General features: G+C 44.1%; 1 protein-coding gene across 2 annotated transcripts in view; it reads right to left on the bottom strand.

Moving 5' to 3' along the window:
- Positions 1–26,527, bottom strand: part of RSBN1L (round spermatid basic protein 1 like) — a 68,651-nt gene that overhangs the window by 23,571 nt on the left and 18,553 nt on the right. For both annotated transcript variants that reach the window (XM_069978102.1, XM_069978110.1), the window contains 3 exons: positions 10,308–10,942; positions 851–988; positions 159–301 (listed from right to left, as the gene is read on the bottom strand). In XM_069978102.1, coding sequence (XP_069834203.1) covers positions 159–301; positions 851–988; positions 10,308–10,942 — 916 coding nt within the window. The remainder of the gene's footprint in view (positions 1–158; positions 302–850; positions 989–10,307; positions 10,943–26,527) is intronic.

Raw genomic sequence — 26,527 nt, 5'->3', positions numbered from 1 at the left:
AGCATACATGTGAACGCACCCTTAAGGGTTTTTCCCACTAACGACATGCATCACCTATCTTTAAAACATGTGCCACCAAAAGTGTAGATTTGCTGAGAACATAAAAAAATTACCCTAATCACACAGACTAGAAGGGCTTGGCAGATTATGATTTGTACCTTTTTCTTTTAAAAGGAGACTTTGGCATATCAGTCACAGGAATCATCTGTTCCCCTGGGCGCACCCACATTATAGGACCATCATCACTCTCTTTGCGGCTCTTTAACTCAAGGCTTGAATGAGTCCCCCAAGGCAAAGTTCGCTGTCATTCAAGTGAAAGTTTGACACAGTCAGTTTCTACACAATTGCTGTTAAACATGAAATCAAACATTAGAAAATGGGTATTTCAAGGAATTAAACACATTCTCTACAGTGATGGATGTATCTAATTTAGTTCATAAACATCAAAACTACATAAATGATGTGAAATGGCATGAGGATGATTCCTTAGAAAGAGGTATAAAGAGAAATGTTGCAAAGTGCATCTTCCCAATATAAATAGCATAATAGAATATCAGTTTAAGTACAAAGAACACTTATCAATTTCTGCTATTCTATTTAGGACTTTACCCTGAAAACACATATATCCTTTGAGAGAGATAAAAGATCACACACACACACAAAAACACATCAAGTAGCTCAATGTCCTCTTATTGTTGCCTATGGCTCAGGCATGTGGCCATGTTATTGCCATAAATAACTGCTGATCAAGTGCTGCCAACCCCCAAATCTCTTAAGGCTAACACTTACTTCTGATGGTAAACATAGTAAGACAAGCAGAGGACGAATATGATGCACAAAGTTCTCTTACCTTCAGGAAAGGAGATGCTTCTAACATGTCTAGGAATTCTGGGAAGTAATCTCCTACTTCTTCATCAACTGCTCCCACCAGGCTGATCTGCCTCATTGCACCTGCTCTGTAAGTACCATGAGAATACGTCCTCTTTACCTAGAAAAGAAAAAGTGCATAGGTTCTAAGATCGGGCTGGATATATCCCAGGAGCTGGACAGCCAATGTACAGAAAAATTAAACATTGGTAACACCAACCCTAAGGCCTTATGCACACGTTCAGTATTTTTTTCTGGTCCTGAAACAACCCGTGAGAAATTGCAGATTGGACATCCGTATTCCATCCGTATTTCCATTTTTTTACTACTCATTGATTTTCAATGCACTTCATCTGGATTTTTTTGCAGAAATACGGATGCCAACATGTTACAATCCGTAAACAATCCGTAACCAATTGATTTCAATGAGAGGATCCGCAAAAAAAAAAAGGGTCCGCACTAGGACATGTCTTTTTTTTTACGGATTGATTTTCATCCATTTCTGCTACTGATCGTGTGAATAGCCCAATAGACTTCAATGTGCACTAACTCAGATACGGAAATACGGATCCGTAAATTACGGAACGTGTGAATAAGGCCTAAGGCCCTATTACCTGGAGAGACAATCTGCCAAATCAGGCAGATTCAGCAGATCATTGCACCATGTTATAAAGAGAACGATCATCAGCTGAATATGGCTTTAGGTCCTGACCTAAAATCATTGGCTGCCAGCCGTGCATTGCTGCATGTTATAGCAATGCGTGGCCGACAGCTGATGACAGTGTAAAGAAAATATTAAAATTCATATACAGTGGTGCCTTGGATTACGAGCATAATTCGTTCCGTGACTGCTTGTAATCCAAATCCACTCTTATACCAAAGCAAATTTTCCCATAAGAAATCATTGAAATGTAGACAATTGGTTCCACACCCCAAAAATCATTTTATAATCATCATAGCAGCAGTGTGTATAGCTGAGTGAGTGCAAGCACATTATAGCAGGAATGGACAGGATGGGAAACACAAGGACTGATAGAGACTGCAGGGAGCATGAAGGAATGAGCAGGGCAGATGTGGACACAGTATAGCAGCACTCTCTGTCCGGGGAGAGAGGGGTTAAAGATATAAAGAGATTACCCCCACAGTCCTGTCCCCTGATGCAAGCCCCAGCCTGAAGTGGATCTGCTATAAATTGGAAGGTGAAAGAGACTTCCTGGGTCAGAGTACTGTGCTGCAGACCCCGCTATGCAGGCCATGCCCCTCCCCCACTCACGCTCCCACCCAATACCAGGAGCTCTTAAACCAAAGCAATGCTCTTAAGCCAAGTCACAATTTTGAAAAACTGTGAGCTCTTCTTGCAAAACACTCTTAAACCAAGTTACTCTTAAACCAAGGCACCACTGTATTACCTCTCTACGCCCCCAGTGTCTACTGCTTTTTGCTCAAACAAAAAGGTTTAGTGGGCACCACCTAATAAACCTGAGTGCTAAAACAATGCATATAAAGAACACCATACCCCAAGAGAAAAAGCAGGGATGACATCCTCGAAGAAGCCGGGTACGGCAGCACGCGTGAGGTGTTCTCTGCTCCCACCTGACACCCTGTTTATTTAGGACTGCACATGGTGAACTCTTTTTTTCTATAAGGGCCCATTTACACAGAAAGATTATCTGACAGATTATCTGCCAAAGATTTGAAGCCAAAGCCAGGAATGGATTTGAAAAGAGGAAAAATCTCAGGCTTTCCTTTATGACTTGATCTCTGTTTATAGTCTGTTTCTGGCTTTGGCTTCAAATCTTTGGCAGATAATCTTTCTGAGTAAATGGGCCCTTTTTTTTAATGATTTATCAATGCATAACTTTGCTTTCTGGATAGGCTTTGTGTTTGATTTTGTTTTCACAGTTCGTGTGCTGCTGTCCGGGGTCAGGTTGGTTGAGGAATCCTGGCTGGGACACCAGCAGGACTAATGTTGACATTTTAATGTTTTTAATGTAGAGTGGTATCTAGGGCTTGTCTCCCTAGTTTTATTGCTCCTGTATTTGTATACATCGTGTGCCTTGTTATTTGCTATTTAATAAAGAATTTCTTGATGTGCTACCTTTTTTGTACATATGCTTTTTCTCTTGGGGTACTCCTTTTTGCTGTGAGAAGTCACTCAACCAATAAGCTGAGACAGAACCACCACAGCAAGTGAATGGCTGAGCAGCGTGTCACTTTAGAACCACTCTAAAGTCACGCCAGCGGCTGAAGAAAGTGGAGAAGACAGGACGACACCAGTAAGCAGAGAGGAATGTATGAACCCCATCATTACACTTTTAAAGCATGTTTCAGTATCAGATTATAACCAATAAATAAAAATTTTATATAAATGTATTTATTTATATAATGGCAAGTTTGCAATTGACATACATCTGCGTGCTTAGGGGGCAGGCAGTCAAGTGATTGATGGACACATAGGGGGACATTTACGAACGTTAAGGCCGGGGGCGTACACCAGGGAGAAGACGCAGATTCGCCCCTTCTGCCTGGCGTATGCTCTGCTTGCCTGATGGGTGGGGAAGGGGAGTTTGGTGGGAGCTTGGGCTTGGAGGGGCATGGCAAGGCGGGGAGGCGTTTAGTCACTTTTTTCAACCTGCAGAAGGCTAAAAAGCCGCCTTTAGGAGACTGGACCTGGATTTCAGTATAGCTTCATTGTACATCCCAAATTCCCCACTCATACCAGGAAGCGTCAGTATGCTGGCATCAGCACTGAAGTCGGGGAGGTTAGTGCGTATTATTTATTTCAGTGGCACATTGACATTATGGAGAGAGATCTGTTGCTGTAGCAGTGCAGGCACAGCAAGAGTCTGACAAAGGTATCAGATTCTGTAGCTCACAGCATCTTCCCCCATATGCGAAACAAAAGCACATGGCCACACTTTGAGGGGGCTCAGTAATGTAGGTTGAGCCACATCTGTGTCAAGGATTAAGAGGGTGGGAGGGTAGCACAGAGGGATTGCGGCCCTAGAGCACAACAAACCATGGCCTCACCTGCTCAACATTTAAAGGCCCCCCCCCCCCCCCCCCCAAAAAAAAAAAAAACTAAAAAATACTAACAAATAATAATAAAACACTACCACGGAGACATCATCCTATCACATTCTATCAAACAATACCAGTAGATTGATTTTCTGGGTGGCAGATTTACTTTAACATCATCATTTCAGGGCTTCTATTTCTTCCAAACACTAGTGCTTTGAAAAGCCTTGACATGACCCAGATCGTGTCAAGGTTTACATTCAACATTTTTGAAAATAATCCAAATCTGTGAATCAGAAACCTATATATAGAAACACCCTGCAAAACAGCAGCATATGTATTACTAGAAAATGAAAAATTCTCTTGTTATATGAGGGGTCTGGACAATGTTTCCTCTGTATTTGGCCAGCTTCTGTAAGACTCCATTATATACAGTGCAGTCCTTTCCAGTGTTAATACTGATTTACATTCATCAAAAAAGCAGATGAAAAACAGAGCTAGCCTCTACCAGGCCTCCTCTGAGACATTCTCTCTAGACTGCTTTCTCCCACATGGTGCACAGAAACACCATCTGAAGGAAGACATTTTGGCAGTTATAAAAAAAAAACTTAACTCTAACAAGGCGCCGGGACCTGATGGGTTCTCAGGCGATTTCTACAAAATCCTAAGCGAGTGTCCACACCTTTGTTGTCCCTATTTCAGACATATCTTGAGGGCACGCCAGTGCCTGGGTCTTCAAATACGGCTTATATAAAAGTGCTCCTAAAGCCAGACAAAGATCCTAACGGCTGATAGGTTGTCGTTAATACAGCCAACTCTCATTTCTCCGGCACAAGTGGGACTCTTAAAGGGTAGCATTGGTTATGAACATCAGAAAGGTATTGGCCGTGATGGACGAAGTCCGTCTCAGACCCCAGTCACATTCATCCCCAGCTCTCCTCTCTATTAATGCAGAAAAAGTTTTTGATAATGTAAACTGGGGATGGATGTTGGGGGAAATGGGGGCAATGGGATTTACAGGTCCCCTTCTATCATATATTAAGAGCCTCTATATGGGTCCCCTAGCTATGGTTCATATCCCAGGTTTTCTATCTCCATCTTTTCCTCTTTATAAAGTGACCCATCAGGGCTGCCAGTTGTCCCCATTGCTCTTTAACCCCATCCCGTCTGCACATGCCCCGTGCAGTAGGAATGTATATATACATTCCTGCACTGATAAGAGCGATCCCGCTCACATCAGTGTCCGGGGCCGGAGGTAATGAGAGACAGCTGTCAGAGTCAGGTGCTCAGTGACAGATCAAACATCTGTCACTGAGCGATCAGTACCCCCACAGCCATGCTGCGGGGGTACCGATCGCATGTGCTGACAGGTGGGGGTAAGCTCCTTACCTCCATCCTGTCGGATGGGTGATCCATGTATAAAGTCTGCTCTCAGGCAGGCTCAATACATAGATCGCCGATAACACTGATCTATGCTATGGCATAGCATAGATCAGTATATGAAATCTAATGATTGCATCTTTTACAGTGAATAAGTGTGTAAAAAAAAAAAAAAGTGTAATAAAAGTTTTTAAAAGTATTAAACCCTTATAAACCCACCTCCCAATAAAAGTTTAAAATACCCCCTTGCCCATTATAAAAATATTAAAAAAAATAAACATATTACATATCGTAGCGTGCGGAATTGTCAGATCTAATAAAATATAACATTATTGTTCCTGCAAGGTGAACGGCGTAAGCGGGGGGAAAAAAACGCACCAGGATTGCTGATTTTATTCAATTATAAATCACAAAAATTTATAAAAAGCAATCAAAATTTCTCTGTTACACCAATATTATATTAATAAAAACTAGAGCCCTGTAGGTAGAAAAATAAAAGCGCTATGGCTCTTAGAAGGTGGGGAGGAACACTGCATTAATCTGACCTGGACATTTGTGCATCAAAGGGCTCTGTCTTGAAGGGGTTAATTTAGCAATAGAGCCACTATCCAGGTCCTTACAGGCTGCACAGGACATAGAGGGTATTAGAGTCGGGAGAAAGAAGGTTTGTGTGGCTCTGTTTGCCGACAACTTATTCGTCTTATTAGTCTTCTTAACCCCTTCGTGCTGCAGCTAGTTTTGGCCTTAATGACCAGGCTAATTTTTCAAAATCTGACCTGTCTCACTTTATGCTCTTATAGCTCAGTGATACTTTAACGTATGCTAGCGATTCTGAGACTGTTTTTTCGTCACATATGGCACTTTATGTTAGTGGCAAAATTTGGTCACTACTTTGTGTGTTTTTTGTGAAAAACATCAAAATATCATGAAAAATTTAAAAAATTAGCATTTTATGAACTTTGAAATTCTCTGCTTCTAAAAAAAGAACGTCGTAGCACATAAATTAGTTACTAAGTCACATTACCAATATGTCTTTATTCTGGCATAATTTGGTAAACATATTTTACTTTTTTAGGGTGTTATGGGGCTTAGAAATTTATCAGCAAAATTATCACATTTTCGTGAAAGTTTTCAAAACTGATTTTTTTAGGGACCAGTTCTTTTTTTAAATAAATTTAGAAGTCTGGTATCCTGAAAACCCCCATAAGTGACCCCATTTTGGAAACTACACACCTTAAAGAATTAATCTAGGGGTATAATGAGCATTTTAACCCTACAGGGGCTGGAGGAAAGTATTCACAATTAGGCAGTAAAAAAATGGAAAATTAAAATTTTCCAATAATATATACATTTAGATTAAAGTTTCTCATTTTCAAAAGGAACATGAGAGAAAATGCACCCCAAAATTTGTAACGCAGGTTCTCTTGAGTACAACGGTACCCCATATGTGGGCGTAAACCACTGTTTGGGCACACAGCCGGGCTCAGAAGGAAGGGAGCGCCAATTAGCTTTTCCAATGCAGATTTTGCTGAAGAAGTTTCTGAGCGCCAGGTGCGTTTGCAGTGCCCCTGTAGTTTCAGCAGAGAGAAAACCCCCCATAAGTCACCCCATTTGGGAAAGTGCACCCCTCAAAGAATTAATCTTGGTGTGTGGTGACCATTTTGACCCCACAGGTATTACAGGAAAGTATTCAAAAGAAGACAGTAAAAATGAAAAACTCAAATTCTTCCAATAATATGTTTGTTTAGTTTGAAATTTCTCAATTTCACGAGGAACAAGAGAAAAAAAGTACGCCAAAATTTGTAACGCAGGTTCTCCTGAGTACAATGGTACCCCATATGTGGGCGTAAACCACTGTATGGGCACACAGCGGGGCTCAGAAGGGAAGGAGCGCCAAATAGCTTTTTCAATGCTGATTTTGCTGCAGACGTTTTCGAGCACCAGGTGCGTTTGCAGTGCCCCTGTAGTGCCATCAGAGTAAAATCTTGCCATAAGTCACCCCATTTTGGAAAGTGCACCCCTCAAAGAATTCATCTTTGTGTGTGGTGACCATTTTGACCCCACAGGTATTAGAGGAAAGTATTCAAAATTAGACAGTAAAAATTAAAAACTCAAATTTTTCCAATAATATGTTCCTTTAGTTTGAAATTTCTCAATTTCACGAGGAACAGGAGAGAAATGTCACCCAAATATATGTAACGCAGGTTCTCCTGAGTACAATGGTACTGCATATGTGGGCATAAACAACTGCATGGGCACACAGCCGGGCTCAGAAGGGAAGGAGCGCCAATCAGCATTTTCAATGCAGATTTTGCTGCAGAAGTTTCTGAGCACCAGGTGCATTTGCAGTGCCCCTGTAGTGTCCGCAGAGTAAAATCTCCCAATAAGACACTCCATTTTGGAAAGTACACCCCTCAAAGAATTCATTTTGGGGTGTGGTGAGCATTTTGACCCCACAGATATTAGAGGAAAGTATTCAAAAGTAGACAGTAAAAATGAAAGAGGCGCCGCGCGGGGGTCAGAGGCGCCGTGCAATCTGGGGGGTTACATGTAATCTGGCGTGATTACGGGGAACCCAGGGCTCCAGACTAAAAAATTCACCTAGGAGCCATTGGCTCCTAACCTGAAAAAGTTTAGGCGCCAAATAGAATATTTGGTCACCAACATTTTAAAACATGTAAAATTAATGTTATGTTAAACGGGACTTACTGTGTGCAGAGGTCACGGCAGCAACCTCCTCCTTTAGATTCTCTCTTTTCTTAGTTTGAAAACGTTCAACATGGACACTTGCAACTTGCAGTGTATACATACACACACACTTAGGGAAGTGGTACTGTGCAGTGTATATACATACAGACACTGAGGGAAGTGGTACTGTGCAGTGTATATACATACAGACACTGAGGGAAGTGGTACTGTGCAGTGTATATACATACAGACACTGAGGGAAGTGGTACTGTGCAGTGTATATACATACAGACACTGAGGGAAGTGGTACTGTGCAGTGTATATACATACAGACACTGAGGGAAGTGGTACTGTGCAGTGTATATACATACAGACACTGAGGGAAGTGGTACTGTGCAGTGTATATACATACAGACACTGAGGGGAGTGGTACTGTGCAGTCTATACATACACACACTGAGGGAAGTGGTACTGTGCAGTGTATATACATACAGACACTGAGGGAAGTGGTACTGTGCAGTGTATATACATACAGACACTGAGGGAAGTGGTACTGTGCAGTCTATATACATACAGACACTGAGGGAAGTGGTACTGTGCAGTCTATATACATACAGACACTGAGGGAAGTGGTACTGTGCAGTCTATACATACACACACTGAGGGAAGTGGTACTGTGCAGTCTATACATACACACTGAGGGAAGTGGTACGCCGGGGGAGGGGGGTTAGTGATCGCCCTACTAGGGGGGCTGATCTGAGGTCTGGTAATCCCCTTTACCGACGGCCGTTGCTATAACGTTAATAGCGGCGATCGTCGGTTAGGGGGTGGGGGTCCGGGACGGACCCCACACACTGCCCCAACCCCTCAGCTAGCTGGGGGGATGGGGTGGGGGCCGTCCCGGCCCCGCAGCCTTATTCTCTGCCATCGCCGTAAAAAGCTGATGGCAGCAGAATGAGGACCCTTAGTGACCGCTGTAAAAAGCCGTATTGGCGGTCACTAAGGGGTTAAATAATCATGAAATAGACATTGGTAGGGTGTTTGGGTACCTGGCGGATTTTGGCGCATACTCCTGCTTTAAAGTCAACAAAGAAAAGTGAACTGGGATAGACTGGATGCGCGGATCTAATAGTTACTCTAATTTGAAAAAAAGGTTATGAAGGAAGCCAAGCTAGAGGATAAGCAGCTCCTATGCACACTATGCAACCAGTTTTCAAAATATGCCACATGTTTAAGTTGCTTTTTTTGGAGGTTTTCCTAAAACAAATACTATTCTGTGCAGGGCTGTGGAGTCAGTCATGGAGTCGGAGCTAGTTTTAGCTAGAGTTGGGGGGTCGAACCCAGGTTAAAAAGATCTTTCAAAATTGAATAATTGAATTTTTATATGATTTTTTAAAAATTTCCACATTAATATATTTTTGGTTCTATCAATCTAAGGACCTTATTTATTTAAACAAGAAAACGCTTTCTCACATACATTTAGTTACACAGGGTGAAGCATTTCCTCCTTTAGGGTGGGTTCACACTACCGAATAGGGGCGGATAACCCGCCGCTCGCATCTGTAGCCAGTCACTAGCTAAGCAAGTACTTCCTGTGCTGCAGCAATGAGTCAGGAGCGTGGACGCTGAGAGAGCTGATAAATCTGGGCCTATAGCGGACCTCACAGGTATACAACATTGTGAGCAGTTTTCCTTTGTGTTCGGTGAATATTTAGTTAGACAATTCAACGAAAATAACACGCACTATAATGCTCATGAGCACCCTCCACACTTCCGAACTCCACCAGTCCGGACAAGCAATCCAATATATACGATAAATGTGAAGGAAAAAGTGATTGGCTCACCACGCAGCTGCAAACTTCGGGTAATGAAACCCACTGCACTCCAATTATATGGAGCAATATACTCACAGAGTCGATATGACTTCAGAAATCTTTTTAATTTTCTTCTATGAATAGATGCAGCCAAGAAAAAGACCACCTGGTCCACCTAGTCTAGTTTTCAGTTCTTCAGGACATGGTGGCTGAAGACTGGCTGCATCCACTGCACACACATGAGAATCTGCTCTGTATCTTATTCACTCAGAAGTTACCCCAGGATCATGTAGGACATTAGGGAGAAGCTGCTGAGCCAGATCTACTTTACACCAGTGTGATAAATAACTCCCATGGTGTCTGATTGGCTATTTATGAGGGAGCTGGTCCCGTATAAATAATTAGGAGTCGGAGCTGCGGCTTACCCACTCCACAGCCCTGATTCTGTGATCGAAATTAGTGTATAATCAGCTGTACATTCACAGTAAATAACATGCACAAAGCACAAAAAAAGACAAGCTGAACAAGCCACCACCTTACCTGAGCATGGAAGTTGGAAATGGTTGTTGTCTCTATGTCTTTCTTCCCCAGGATCTCCATTTTGACTGGGGAGTTAGGAAAGTTATAGGAAAAGTAATCCAAAAGGTCAGGTAAATAGGTAGCTGCCCCATGTACAATCCCCATAACGTAATAAGCTGCACAATTTTCATTTTCACTGAACGCCAAGCCAACAAATTCATCAGCAAACCTTTCCATCTCCACAGGAGACAGGTGAGAGAGTTCACTGCTGTATGCATGTATTAAGGATGCGCCACCATTGGGCTGGTGCTCTGTGTGGATGAGGTGCTTGAATTCCAGAGAGTCCAATCGCTTTAGCTTGTGCTGAACACGAGGCTCCTTCAGAGACACAAACGGAGATTCGTTCTCTGTAACCCCCTTCTTTTCCTCCACCTTCACCACAAAGTCCTTAAAAGCCTCCCGAATTTCTACTTTGGCTTCCTGGCTGTCATACTTTCCCATGTCAGATACTAGTCCTGAGCAGATGGTCTGAATAGATTTACTGTACATTTTCGGCTGCTTCCGTTTCTCACCCTCTTTGTGTTTCTTTTTCTTTTTCTTCTTCACTTTCTTGATCTGCAATTCTTCCGTGTTGGGTTTTGCCTTTTCATTTGATCCTGCCAACAAAACAAATAGTTATTTTCAATCTGCTTAACCCCTTAATGTTGCAGCTTGTTTGGGCTTTCATGATCAAGCTAAATTTTCAAAATCTGACCTGTCTCACTTAATTCAGTTATAGCGTCGTGATGCATTAAAGGGGTACTCCGGGCAAATTACATAATTTAACACTGCACTTACAAAGGAAAGTTATATAACATTGCCATTTACACTCATTAGGACAGCTGTAATGTTACCCGTTTTTCAAAGAATCAAAGTCCCACAGGAAGTTCAGTAGTTCAGGAAGAAGGAAACACATCACGTCTCAATGCTGTTCCACAGGTGCCCTATTGAGACGTGATGTATTTCCTCTCTGTCACAGGGAAACCCGCCCCACTTCTCCTCTGCCCGCCCAACTCCTCCTCTGCTTCTCAGTCATTCTGGAGCAGAACTGCAGCTGCTTGCTGTCAGCTGCTGGACTACGTGTTATAGCTGAATCTGTAGTCCGAGGTCTCCTCTGCTTCTCAGTCATTCTGGAGGAGAACCCTGTAGTTTGCAGAGCTACTGTACAACCACCCGCACCATGCCATGCTGATACTTGATAATGGTGGTTCTTTTTATGCAAACTGGATTTCAACAGCTTGCATAAGCACAATCACCATCATCAAGTATCAGCATGGCATGATGGTGGGGGTTGTATGTGTGCAAGCTGGAGTTGCACAGCTTTCAGAACTACTACCACCATCATTGTCTCTTGGACAAGATGCTGGTAGTAATTTTTCAAGCTGTGCAACTCCAGGTTGCACAACCACAACCCTCAGCATCATGCCATATTAAAAGTAGACAATGGTGGCTGTAGTGTTTATTCACTTGACACCCAAGTAAGGGGGTTGGGTTGTCAGTATTTACCATTACTGCTTGTGTAGGGGACCAAGCTGTGCAGTGGGAGGGGAGTAGATGGAGGGAGGCAGGGAATAGAGGAGCTAGGGTTGGAGGGTGGGGTTGTGGGCATGTTTGTGGGTGGGAGGAAGAGGTGGGAGGTTTACAGAGGCAGGCCAGGGGAACAAGGCATTGTGGGGACTGTAGGAATATGCAGCACACAGGCACTGGTCCAAACAGGAAGCTGGAGATGTAATCAGCAGCAACAGAGAACAGTGCAGGGGGCAGCGAGAGCAGCCAGAAGGGGAAGAAATGTGACAGAGAGGAAGCCAGTAACCATCCCCCAGTGTGGGAGTAGTTTAGATTTACAGGGGGTGCCTGGAGTACTCCTTTAATGTATGCTAGCGATTCTGAGATCGTTTTTTGTGACATATTGCACTGTATAATAAGGGCAAAATTTCGTCACTATCTTGTGTATTTTTTTGTTAAAAACATCAAAATATCATGAAAAATTAGAAAAATGATAATTTTTCCTTTTTTTAAATATCAAACATATGCTATTATGCGTACAGTAAAAATAATTATTGTATTCTTGGGGTCACTACAGATATGTCAATTCCAAATCTGCATAGTTTTTTTTTTAAATAATTACCACAATAGAAACTATCTTCCTGAAAAAAAAGGATAAAAACTGTCACCACATTGCAAGATCCACAGCGTTCTTATCTTTTACACAACAGAGTTTGCTTTGGGCTCAATGTTTGCAGGAAGATGTGTAGTGTTTATTGATACCAAGTATTACATATATGTGACATTTTGATCTCGTTAATTACGTCTTTTTCGAAAGCAGATTGATAAAATACAACAATTCTGGCGCAGTTTTTTTTTTTTCTTTTACAGCGCGTGTCATGCGATATAATAGTTTTATAAATTGGGTCGTTACGGAGGTGGAGATACCAAACATGTATAAGCTTTATGTTTTTTAGGTGGTTTTATGTAATGTTTTATTATGTATAGGGAATATAATGCCTTTTTATTATTGGGGGGGGGGGGGGGCTGGAGGGATTTGTGTGTGTGTTTTGGTGCAATTTTTTCTCACTTTTACACTAGTGTACATTACTGTGATCTTTTGATCACTGTTACAATACACTGCACTACTACTATAGTGCAGTGTAATGCCTATGTCAGCAACGAGCTGACAGGCAATCTCTATAGCCATTTGTAGGATGAAAATGACTTCCATTTTCATTCTACAAAATAAACTCCAAGACAATAAGCTGTTTTTATTTATTGCCTGATGCAGAAATGACTGAAATTATTTAAGGAACCTATCAGCAAGTTAGTAGATCTCTTTGGGCAGGAAGTCCACAAATACCTTATTTATGTAGGTGGCGCCCAATGCACTGGGGTGGTGCTTTAGCCCTCCACTCACTTGAGTGCTCTCACAGAACACCCCTGAAAGTTCATCAGTAGGCGGGATATGCAGGAGTCAGTGGATCAGTGCGACTAAAGGGCTAAAGTACTGCTCCAAGTGTGCCCTTGTTTACATAATAACAAAAGGTAAAAAAAAGTTAGCCAATAATGTGTCAGTTCACCAATAAAGAATTAGTAATGTCACGATACCAGAATTTTGAGTTCGATACCAATACTCGAATTTTTAGTTCGATACTCGATACCAGTTCGATACCTCGAAAAAAAATACAACACCCCCCCCCCTTATAAGATCAGCACCCTCCTCTCCTGACATCCTCTGTGCTGCTGTGACCTCCCCATAGATCAGCACACTCCTCTCCTGACATCCTCTGTTCTGCTGTGTCCTCCCCTATAGATCAGCACACTCCTCTCCTGACATCCTCTGTGCTGCTGTGACCTCCCCATAGACCAGCACACTCCTCTCCTGACATCCTCTGTGCTGCTGTGACGCTGTGACCTCCCCTATAAGATGAGACCCCTCCTCTCCTGACATCCTCTGTGCTGCTGTGACCTGCCCTATCGATCAGCACACTCCTCTCCTGACATCCTCTGTGCTGCTGTGACCTCCCCTATCGATCAGCACACTCCTCTCCTGACATCCTCTGTGCTGCTGGGACCTCCCCTATCGATCAGCACACTCCTCTCCTGACATCCTCTGTGCTGCTGTGTCCTCCCCTATAAGATCAGCCCCCTCCTTTCCTGACATCCTCTGTGCTGCTGGGACCCTGCGACCTCTCCTATAAGATCAGCCCCCTCCTCTCCTGACATCCTCTGTGCTGCTGTGACCTCCCTATAAGATCAGCACCCTCCTCTCCTGACATTCTCTGTGACGCTGTGACCTCCCCTATAAGATCAGCTCCCTCCTCTCCTGACATCCTCTGTGCTGCTGTGACCTCCCCTTTAAGATCAGCCCCCTCCTCTCCTGACATCCTCTGTGCAGCAAGGGACCAAACATTGTGTTTATTGGGGACAGCATGGGGGGGGGGGGGCAGTGGTGGATTATAACGTGGGCGGATTGACGGGGGGGGGGGGGGGGGGGGGGGGTTGGGGGTTTGGGGTCCAGGTTGGGTGAACAGCCCAGGGCCCAGGGTACATTTAATCCGCCACTGGGTACAGACTACAACCCCCACACTGCAAGGAAGTTGGTGAAGGCTGCCAGGTCTGGACAGACAAGAGAGGGTTACTCTGCCTGGCAGGTCAGTTCCTGTCAGAGGGCAGGGGTGTAAGGGCAGGGATGTGGGGGGCACACCAGAGGGCAGGGATGTGGGGGGCACACCAGAGGGCAGGGATGTGGGGGGCACACCAGAGGGCAGGGATGTTTGCAATGTCTGCACACATCCCCTGCTCTCACTTACTGCGGTACCACTCAAAGCATGAGGCTTGTCAAAGCAGAGGGGAGGGGGGATTTGTAAAGGGAGTTTAAGGTGGAACAGACAACCTGAACCTCGGCCAGCAGGAAGATTAACCTTTGCTGCTGGCCAAGATTCAGGCTGTCTGTTCCACCTTAAATAAGCTCCCTTTACAAATCCCCCTCCCCTCAGCTCCGGGAAGTTCCCAGCTGTCAGGCCTCCGTTCCTCCGTGCATATTCATGTGTGCACACTCAGGCCGGTCAGGAAGCGCAGCCACCGAGAGTGTGCATACATGAATATGCATAGGAACAGCGCCGCAGATGGACAGAGAGCGAGCCGGCATCAGTCAGTCTCACCAACCTCACACTGAGTGCAGCCCTAGACACAGCTCCTCACACCGGCTGCATTCCAGGAGGGACAGGAGGCTGAGGTATGACGGGCTGCGGGTCATTAGCAGCGGGGGTCTGTTACACATAGTAGCCGACCCCCACTGCTTCTGGAGAGGCTCAGGATGGGTCAGATGCCGCTGTCAGTTGTGACAGCGGCTTCTGCACAGTTATATAGCCGGCACTAGCGATCGCTGTGTGCCGGCTATAAGTTATCCCTGCAGTGAGCGGAGGAAGGGGCGGGCGGAGGAGGAAATGACACCAGGGGGCAGGGGGCTGTACTCAGAGAACATGGCCGGCGCTCTGCTAGCCTTCGGCTGTGTTCTCTGCTCTATACTTTATGTTAAGCTGCGTTATTAGGCAGCTTAATATAAAGTGTCGATACCAGAAAATCCTGGTACCGAATCGTTTTTTTGCCCGAAATATCGATAGTAGTATCGATATTTCGGTGCATCGTGCATCCCTATGAAGAAAACTTCAGCCCTGTGCCAAACGTGAGTATCTGTGCCCTAACTTTGCACAACCTCTCTGTCCCCCCTCCCCACCCAGGGCTGTAGAGTTGCAGTCGGAGCTAGTTTTGGCTGAAGTCGGAGCTGGCTTTGGCTGGAGTCGGAGTTGGAGTCGGTAAAAGAATGTACCGACTCCAGCTTTAAAAAAATCTTTAAAAAATGTAGAATTTAATTTTAATATGAACTTCACAAGTTTTGCTCATGAGTATATATTATGAGCAACATTCTAATAGGACACTGGCCCTATTAGATAAGGGTGGTCATGGAAAAGTTGTCAGTCACTATTTGGCAGTTTGTTTCTGAGCTGGAAGAATCCATTGTGTGGGGGGAGATCTGTGCTGTTCTCTTCCTGGATGCTGGGTGACTGTATATGAGCAGCAGTTTAATATGAAGATATCCTGTGTAATATAGAGGAGGAGGAGGAGGAGAAGAAGAAGACATAAGTAGTGTAGCTGTAACCTCTGTCCTCAGTGTGGTGTTTTCTCTCTGGGAGAAGATTGTGTTTTTCTTCCGTGTTCTATGGCTGCAGGTGTGTGTGTGTGTGTGTGTGTGTGTGTGTGCGCGCGCTCTATGGCTGCAGTAGGCTGTGTGTGTGTGTGCGCACGCGCTCTATGGCTGCAGTAGGCTGTGTGTGTGCTATGACTACAGCAGGCTGTGTGTGTGCTATGGCTGCAGCAGGCTGTGTGTATGTGCGCTACGGCTGCAGCAAGCTGTGTGTGTGTACACACTATGGCTGCAGCAAGCTGTGTGTGTGTGCACACTATGGCTGCTGCAGGCTGTGTGTATGTGTGCTATGGACACAACAGGCTGTGTGTGTGTGGTGTGCGCTATGGCTGCAACAAGCTGTGTGTGTGTGTGTGTGCGTGCTATGGCTGCAGCAGGCTGTGTGTGTGCGCTATGGCTGAAGCAGGCTGTGTGTGTGTGCGCGCTATGGCTCCAGCAGGCTGTGTGGGTGTGTGTGTGTGTATGCTATGGCTGCAGCAGGCTGTGTGGGTGTGGGTGTGTGTGTGTGTGTGCGTGCGTGCTATTGCGTGCCCCCACAGTGACCTTCTATATCACTGTGACACCTCTCTATATCACTATGTGTGACCCCTCTCTATATCACTGTGCGTGACCCCTCTCTATATCACTATGGCTGACCTCTATATTACAGGGATCTGGCATTGTTAGCAGTGTTTCTTGTATGGTGAATATTTAGTTAGAAACATAGAAGACTGTCAGCAGGAAAAGACCACCTGCTCCATCTAGTCTAGTTGTGAGTAGTTCAGGACATGGAGGCCGGAGACTGGCAAAACTTCACAAGTTTTGCTCATGAGTATATATTATGAGCAACATTCTAATAGGACACTGGCCCTATTAAATAAGGGTGGTCATGGAAAAGTTGTCAGTCACTATTTGGCAGTTTGGTTTCTGAGCTGAAATAGTCCATTGTGTGGGGGGAGATCTGTGCTGTTCTCTTCCTGGATGCTGGATGACTGTATATGAGCAGCAGTTTAATATGAAGATATCCTGTGTAATATAGAGGAGGAGGAGGAGGAGGAGAAGAAGACATAAGTAGTGTAGCTGTAACCTCTGTCCTCAGTGTGGTGTTTTCTCTCCGGGAGAAGATTGTGTTTTTCTTCCGTGTTCTATTGCTGCAAGTGTGTGTGTGTGTGTGTGTGTGTGTGTGTGTGTGTGTGTGTGTGTGTGTGTACGCGCGCTATGGCTGCAGTAGGCTGTGTGTGCTATGACTACAGCAGGCTGTGTGTGTGTGCGCGCTATGGCTGCAGCAGGCTGTGTGTATGTGTGCTACGTGTGCAGCAAGCTGTGTGTGTGTGCGCACACTATGGCTGCAGCAAGCTGTGTGTGTGCGCCCACTATGGCTGCTGCAGGCTGTGTGTATGTGTTCTATGGCCACAACAGGCTGTGTGTGTGTGTGTGTGCGCTATGGCTGCAACAAGCTGTGTGTGTGCTATAGCTGCAGCAGACTGTGTGTGTGTGTGTGCGCTATGGCTGAAGCAGGCTGTGTGTGTGTGTGTGTGTGTGTGTGTGTGCGCGCTATGGCTCCAGCAGGCTGTGTGGGTGTGTGTGTATGCTATGGCTGCAGCAGGCTGTGTGTGTGTGTGTGTGTGTGTGTGTGTGTGTGTGTGTGTGTGAGCTATTGCGTGCCCCCACAGTGACCTTCTATATCACTGTGACCCCTCTCTATCACTATGTGTGACCCCTCTCTATATCACTGTGCGTGACCCCTCTCTATATCACTATGGCTGACCTCTATATTACAGGGATCTGGCATTGTTAGCAGTGTTTCTTGTATGGTGAATATTTAGTTAGAAACATAGAAGACTGTCAGCAGGAAAAGACCACCTGCTCCATCTAGTCTAGTTGTGAGTAGTTCAGGACATGGAGGCTGGAGACTGGCTGCATCCACTGCACACACAGGAGAAGCTGCTTTATATCTTTCCTTATTCCCTCAGAAGTCGCCCCAGGATCATTTAGGACATTAGGGAGAAGCTGCTGAGCCAGTGTGATAAATAACTCCCCTGGTATATGACTGGCCATTTATGAAGGAGCAGGAGTCTGAGTCGGTCCTGATAAAATTCAGGAGTCGAAGTTGGACTTGGTCCGTATAAAATTCAGGAGTCGGAGCTGCGGCTTACCGACTCTACAGCCCTGTCCCCACCCTCTTCATCATTAGGAATGCTCCAGGCAGATTGTCTCCTATTCCCCACCTGTGGCAGCCCGGCACATGGGCTGGATCGCTAAAGTGACACTGTCACCACCTATTTGCATTTTGATTGCTCTCCACAGGTGTAAAGGGTAAATGTTACAGCTTTCATTACTTATTTTTATCACACCTCATGGTGCTTATACTGGTAATAAGTCATTTTAAAGGGAACCAATCAGCCTGTTTGGGCTGATATGGTTCCCTTGAGCATTGTATAAAGCACCTGGAGCGGCCCCGTCACGTACCGTCCGCATCCGCAGCAGGTGCTTTATAACTGAGAAAATGACTTTTCTTCCCCGGCTCGTGACTAGATACGAGCGGGGAAGTAGTCATGGTGGGAGGCTCCCCGCTCGTATCTAGTCACTGCGCTCTACCTATCAGCGCACTCGGCGGGATGATTGACAGGCAGAGAGGCCAGTAACGGACCTCTCTGCCTGTCAATCATCCCCTCTGAGCGCGCTGACAGGCAGAGCGCAGTGACTAGATACGAGCGGGGAGCCGCCCACCATGACTGCTTCCCTGCTCGTATCTAGTCACGAGCCGGGCAATAAAAGTAATTTTCTCCGTTATAAAGCACCTGCTGCGGCCGCGGGCGGTACGTGCCGGGGCTGCTCCAGGTGCTTTATACAATGCTCAAGGGAACCATATCAGCCCAAACAGGCGGATTGGTTCCCTTTAATCACCTGTGGATTGGTATATGTGGGCGTCATCGCCGCATAGGCGAGCTTTAAGCTGGCCCTTCCAATGGCAGCTGAGGGGACGGGGCCTATGTGGCAATGATGTCACGGATGGGGGCGGGGCTAAGTGGCGCCGGGGCAGAGCCATGTGGCACAAAGGGCGTGAGGCCCCGCCCACATATACCAATCCAAAAGGTGATCAAAAAGGGGTGACGCTTTCCACCTGTGGAGAGCAGTCAAAATGCAAATAGGTGGTGACAGTGTCACTTTAACGATCCAGCCCATGTGCCGGGCTGCCACAGGTGGGGAATAGGAGACAATCTGCCTGGAGCATTCCTAATGATGAAGAGGGTGGGGAGGAGAGACGGAGGGTTGTTGCAAAGTTAGGGCATAGATACTCCCCGTTTGGCACATTTAGGACAATAACTGGCTTTTGGCTTTTTTAGGACAATAACTGCATCACCTGCCGAACAGACCACAGGACAGATCTTCAATTAAAAGCCGCTATCCGAAGGTACAAGTGGTTTAGGAGGGTCACATTGTGGGTACAGGTTCGCTTTAAAGCCAGTGCAAATACAAATGGCTAATGCTGTAGCAGTGAATGATTAAGAAAATGTTTCCTTAAAGAGTCACTGTCGTATTTTTTTTTTCTTTTTGTTGCAGAAATCAATAGTCCAGGCAATTTTAAGAAATTTGTAATTGGGTTTATTAGCCAAATGTGCAATTATCTGCATTTAAAAAGCCTTTTCCCAGGCCCCCTCCCTCCTCTTTTCCATCCACTGCAAAACAAATCAGGAAATTGTGACTTGTTGCATCGGACGTGCCCAGTCTGTTCTAGGGAGAGTGGAGGGGGGAGGAGGGAGTTAGCTGACAGCAGAAAGCTGAGAACAAAGGAATTACAGGCACAGAGCTGGGTGAATGCTGTAATCTGAGCTCAGAGAGGTCAGTGCTGACTGTCAGAGGAGATAAAGAGTAAGGTATTTGTAGGTTAACTCTTTGTTGTCCTGTTTTGGTGCTTTATTTAGCTCTCTCCATAGGAGAACAATGAAGACAGGGGGGGAGAGCTTTAAATTTTTCGGCTAATAAACCCAATTACAAAGTTTCGTAAAATCGCACGGTAAATGGCGTAAGTGCAAAAAAATCCCAAAGTGCAGAATTGCGCATTTGTGGTCGCATCAAATCCAGAAAAAAATGTAAAAAAGCGATCAAAAAGTTGTATATTCGCAATCAAGGTACCGATATAAAGTAAACATCATGGCGCAAAAAATGACACCTCACACAGCCCCATAGACCAAAGGATAAAAGCGCTATAAGCCTGGGAATGGAGCGATTTTAAAGAACGTATATTTTTTATAACAATGGTTTGAATTTTTTACAGGCCATCAGATACAATAAAAGTTATACATGTTATATATCATTGTAATCATAACTTGAGGAACAAGTCAGTTTTACCCCAGGGCGAATGGCATACAAACAAATACCCCCCAAATAAAAGAAATGCGTTTTTTTGTTCAATTTTACCACACTTTGAATTTTTTCCTGGTTTCGCAGTGTACTTTATGCAAAAATTAAGCCTGTCATTGCAAAGTACAATTAGTGACGCAAAAAATAAGGGCTCATGTGGGTTTCTAGGTGGAAAAATGCAAGTGCTATGGCCTATTAAAACACAAAGAGGAAAAAATGAAAACGCAAAAACGAAAAGTGGTTCCATGCTTAAGGGGTTAAGGACGCATGATGTACCGGTACGTCATGCGTCCGCAAGAGGTGTTCAGAGGGGGGCCGCGCAGCGACCCCGCTCTGAACCGCCGCGATCCCAGATGCAGTGTGTACCCCGGGACCGCGGCTATTAGCGGGCACGGTCTGATCGCTGTGCCCGCTAATTCAGTAATCAGATGCAGCTGTCAAAGTTGACAGCTGCATCCGATCACTGTATGCAGCACTTCCTGGTGTCTAGTGGGGTGGACGTTGTCCCAGAGGAGCGATCCACACATCCTGCTCCGACCGGGGTTTCCGTCAAAGGCGCTGATCCCGGCTCGGCACTCTGCTGCAGCAGCCGAAAGCACACGAGTGCCGATCTCATTGATATTTGCTGTATAAGTATACAGCAAAGATCTCAATGAGAGATCAGTGCACTTATACTAGAAGTCCCCCAGGGGGGCTTCTAGTAGAAGTGTAAAAAAAAAAAAGTGTTGTTGTGAATAAAAAGCCCCCTCCCCTAATAAAAGTTTGAATCACCCCCCTTTTCCCATGTTTTAAATAAAAGTAAATAAACAAACAAACAAACATGTTTGGTATCACCGCGTGCGTAATTGCCCCAACTATTAATCACATTCCTGATCTCGCACGGTAAACGGCGTAAGCGCAAAAAAATCCCAAAGTGCAAAATTGCGTATTTCTGGTCGCATTAAATCTAGAAAAAATGTAATAAAAAGCGATCAATAAGTCGTATATGCGCAATCAGGGAACCGATAGAAAGTAAACATCATGGCGCAAAAAATGACACCTCACACAGCCCCATAGATCAAAGGATAAAAGCGCTATAAGCCTGGGAAGAGTGATTTTAAGGCGCATATATGTTATATTTGTTAACAATGGTTTGAATTTTTTACAAGCCATCAGATACAATAAAAGTTATACATGTTATATATTGTTGTAATCGTAACGACTTGAGGAACATGCATAACAGTTTTACCCCAGGGCGAATGGCGTAAAAACAAATACCCCCCAAATAAAAGAAATGTGTTTTCTTGTTCAATTTCACCAGAAATTGAATTTTTTTCTGGTTTCGCAGTGTACTTTAGGTACAATTAGTGATGCAAAAAATTAGGGCCCACGTGGGTTTCTAGGTGGAAAAATGCAAGTGCTATGGCCTTTTAAACACGAGGAAAAAATGAAAACGCAAAAACGAAAATTGGCTCCGCCCTTAAGTGGTTAAAGTGTCACAGTCGTGAATTTTTTTTTTTTGCAGAAATCAATAGTCCAGGTGATTTTAGGAAACTTTGTAATTGGGTTTATTAGCCAAAAAAATGCATTTTTATCATGAAAAAGCAGTTTGAAGCTCTCCCCCCTGTCTTCATTGTTCTCCTATGGAGAGAGCTAAATAAAACACCAAACAGGACAACAAAGAGTTAATCTACAGATACCTTACCCTTTATCTCCTCTGACAGTCAGCACTGACCTCTCTGACCTCTGATTCACCCAGTTCCCTGCCTGTAATCCTCTGTTATCTGCTTTCTGCTGTCGGCTAACTCCCTCCTTCCTCCCCTCTCTGTAGACCAGACTGGGTATGTCTGATGCAACAAGTCACAATTTCCTGATTTTTTGCAGTGGATGGAAAAGAGGAGGGGGGGACCTGGGAAAAGGCTTTTTAAATGCAGATAATGGCATATTTGGCTAATAAACCCAATTACAAAGTTTCTTAAAATCGCCTGGACTATTGATTTCTGCAAAAAAAATTAAAATAAAAAATACGACTGACTCTTTAACCCCTAGACGACCCAGGACGTAGAGTTACGTCATGGAAATCTGTCACCAGACGACCCTGGACGTAACTGTACGTCCTAGACGACCCAGGACGTAAAGTTACGTCATGGAAATCTGTCACCAGACGACCCTGGACGTAACTGTACGTTACGCGCTCCGGAGCAAAGCCGGCACCTCACCATTACTGACACGCTGCAGCGATCGCGCTGCCGCATGTCATTAACCCCTTAAACGCCGCGATCGCGGGAATCCCGATCGTTAAAACGGACCGCCGGAGGTCTCTTACCTTCCTCTGTGTGGTCCGATCGGCGATCTGCTGCACTGAGCCTGCACAGGCAGGCTCAATGAGCAGAGCGCCGATAACACTGATCAATGCTATGCCTATGGCATATGATCAGTGTACAAAATCAAAGTATTGAATGTAAAAGTCCCCCAAAGGGACTTCAAATGTGTGTAAAAAAAAAAAAAAAAAGTTAAAAACACTATTACACTACCCCAAAGCCCCTCCCCAATACAAGTTAAAATCCCCCCCCATCCCATTATATAAATAAAACATATAAAAATAAATAAACATATAATATACCATAGCGTGCATAATTGTCCAATCTATTAAAATATTACAAGTGTCATTGCGATCGGTGAACGACGTAGACGAAAAGAGGGGAAAAAAGTGCGCGGATTACCGATTTTATGTTACATTATATATATATATATAAAAAAAAAAAAGTGATCAAAACGTCGGATCTTCACAAATATGGTATTAATAAAAACTAGAGATCGTAGCGAAAAAAATGACACCACATACCGCCCCGTAGGTGAAAAAAAAACGTTATAGCGTCACAATAGGGCAATTATATTAATAATTGCCAAAAAAAGGATTTCATTAAAAAAAAAAAAAAAAATATATATATATATATATATATATATATATATATATATATATATATATATATATATATATATATATAATCAGAGAATCTGTGTAACCTGCATATGGTTGTGTTTGGACTGACCTATAGAATAATGGTATCATGTCGCCTTTACGATATAGTGCATTATGTAGACACAGGAACCCCCCAAACGTTACCATATTGCATTCTATTTTACAATTTCACTTATTTATATCTTCATAAATAATATATTTGCGATTCCATCATACATGTTATGGTAGAATGAAAGACGCCATTACAAAGTACAACTATTCCTGTAAAAAACAACCCCTTACATGGCCCTGTAGATAGAAAACTGAAAGTGCTAGAGCTCTTAGAAGGGGAGGAGGGAAAGACAAAAGCGCAAAGATCAAAATTTGCGCGGTCCACTGGGTCATTTTGGGCTTGGTCCTCAAAGGGTTAAGGCGTACAGCTTAATCTTGGCTATACTTCAACTGAAAAACCTAGCATGCATGTTGGAGGGGAAACACTATTTATGGCAGACTGTCTGCGTTCTGTGCCTGATGAGTGGGTGGACAGCCAACAAGATAAGTGTTCAATTCACTAGCATCTCCCTATCCAGTTCTACAAAAACACCACTCACAATGATATTACAAGTGATAAAAAGGACCAATACTGCTTAAAGCCTAGTTCCGTAAAAGCAGCTGCTCAGTGTAGAGGCACATTTTAGCATTTAGGATAGAAAAGCCCACAAATATAGTTGGACTGAGACGATGTTAATAAATAAGTAACTTGAACACCATAGACATGGTGCTGGCAGGCAGGGATGTCGGCAGATTTATTTTCAGACCTTTTGTCTCAAAGCATTACTGGAAGATTGAATTACACGGTTCATCTTGCTCAAGCTGCAGCAAAACCTATGATTATTTTAATAACAGTGTAGTTATAAGACGCTGCTGAACAGCGGAAGGCCCATACACCAGACGCTATTCACTACAAAGTTTATAAAACATACTGAAATCCTTAGATAAACGCTATTCAATATTAAAAAGCTAATTTTGTTAAATATTTTTTCCCCTAAGTTTTCATGTTACCATCTAGATTATAAAATAATCCTGAAATCTTACATTTCTTATTATCACCACTGGGTCTAAAACTAAGGAGTCTTCTTGTTACATCTGTGGTGATAAAAGGAGGCTGCTGTAAGGGCCCTTTTACACAAACCAATCACTAAAAGGTGAAGTCCCGTGACATAAATAATTAAAAAAAGGCAGGCAGGGAGGTGCAGGAAAACAACAAACAAAATAAAACTTACCTGTCCTCGTGCCCGGGGTTGAGCTGACAGCCGCCGACGTCCTGCAGCTCTTGCAGCTGCAACGTCCGTTCCCGGCTAAGCGACTGCCTGCTTAGCCAATCAGTGACTAGACCTAGACATCGCCCCAGTCACTAAGTGGCTAAACGGCACTCATACAGCCAGGTTGTGGCGTTTTAGCTGGAAGAGCTGGGAACATGACCTGGATTCCAGCTGAAAATTACATCCAGCATCTGTCAGCAAGACCAAGGAGAGGTGCTACGGAGGCACAGGTAGGTTTACTTTGTTTATTATTTTCCACTGCCTACCTTTTTTGAATTTAGTGTTAAACTTAGACTGAGTGTTGAAATTCATTCCTAGGAATTCTTATTAATTCATTATAAAATTGACTGGTGTAAAAGGGACACCGATCAACAGAAGAGAGCAAACCTCTAAGGTCTCCAATGTCCTAAAAAGCAAAATTTTGCAAAATGATGTCAACATAAAAGTAAACCTGCTGTGTTCAGTTATTTAAATGAAATCTGCTGCAGAAAATCTGCTGCAGATCCTGTAGGTGTGAACGCACCATAATGGTGTGCTCACACCTACAGGATCTGCAGCTGATTTTCTGCAGCAGATTTCATTTAAATAACTGAACACAGCATCAAATCTGCTGCAGATCCTGTAGGTGTGAACGCACCCTTAAAATGTGAATTTTAAAGCGTAACTGTCATTTCAGGGTCATTTTTCTGAAAACATTAAATATCAACAGTTCAAGCGATTTTAAGAAACTTTGTAAAAGGTTTTACAAACCAAAAGAGTTTCCTTCTGTACTGAAAAAGCAATCTCCCAGCCTCCCCCCTCACATTTGATGAAGCAGGATTTCTGTCTCCATTATGTGGCTATGGAGAGGGAAGGGACTGTTAGGAGTGACTGAGCATGGAGGATTTCTGCAATGCACAACACCCTGCAATCTTCTCTCAGTAAGTTCATAGATAAGCACTGACCTTTCTGACCCCTGAATTTAGCGTTTTAGGTGCCCAGAGAGTCTACAAACAGCTGACCTTCATGTCACCTCTTCCTGCTCCCTCATCTCCCTCAGCCCCTCCCCCCTTCATAGGCTTACAATGGAGAGAGTAGAACCCGTCTTCACTGGCTTCTCTGTAATGAAGACGTGTTTGCCTGATAATGCACAGATAAGAAGTCAGGGGGGGAGGCTGGGAGATTGCTTCTTGAGTACAGAAGGAGCCTTTTTTGGCTGATGAAACCTATTACAGAGTTTCTTAAAATCGCTTATACTACTGATTTCTGCAATAAAAAAAAAAAATGACAGTTACGCTTTAAGCATTTATGTATAATGACTATCTTTCTTAAAAACAACGTCATTGAGGCCCATCAGTGTCAATATTGTAACAAAGCTAACAGGTTGTTGGTTACTGTTGCAAAACGACAGCATCCACCAGTCTGTACAAGACATCTTAGAGACTCCTTGGGTAACGTCCCCTTACAGATATTAATAAAGTACTTTAGGATTTTTTTCCCACTTATATTTATATTCAGCAGATCTGCCTCTGCCAAAAACTCCCCTGCCTCGGCTAAACTTTCTTTCCTCTGTTACCGAGAAAGAATGCTGATCTATTTCACTAGAGAAGTTGAAAATGTAATATTACAACTTAAAGGGACACTGTACCAGCATCTTGCACTCCCTGAACCACCAACAACGCATTCTAGAGGTACTCACGCTGTTCCCAGTTTGGGGGTCGGCCTGTCTCATAGTGCTGGTATTTTGAAGAAAAAGTACTTATCAATGCAGGGCGGGAAGTCAAACTGGCGTGCCCTAGGCCTGCGGTGCCTTACTCAGATGAGTTTTATAAGCTGCTGGGAGAAGTCTCTCCGGTCCCTTGGCCCTGTAAATTCCCAAAGCAGCACAGCTCACATCATAGTGATCTCAAAACTGGGT

Source organism: Dendropsophus ebraccatus, chromosome 1 (assembly GCF_027789765.1).
Source record: "Dendropsophus ebraccatus isolate aDenEbr1 chromosome 1, aDenEbr1.pat, whole genome shotgun sequence".
Classification (NCBI taxonomy): Eukaryota; Metazoa; Chordata; class Amphibia; order Anura; family Hylidae; genus Dendropsophus; species Dendropsophus ebraccatus.
The sequence above is the reverse complement of the archived record's forward strand: the minus strand, read 5'-3'. Positions and strand labels throughout refer to the sequence as shown.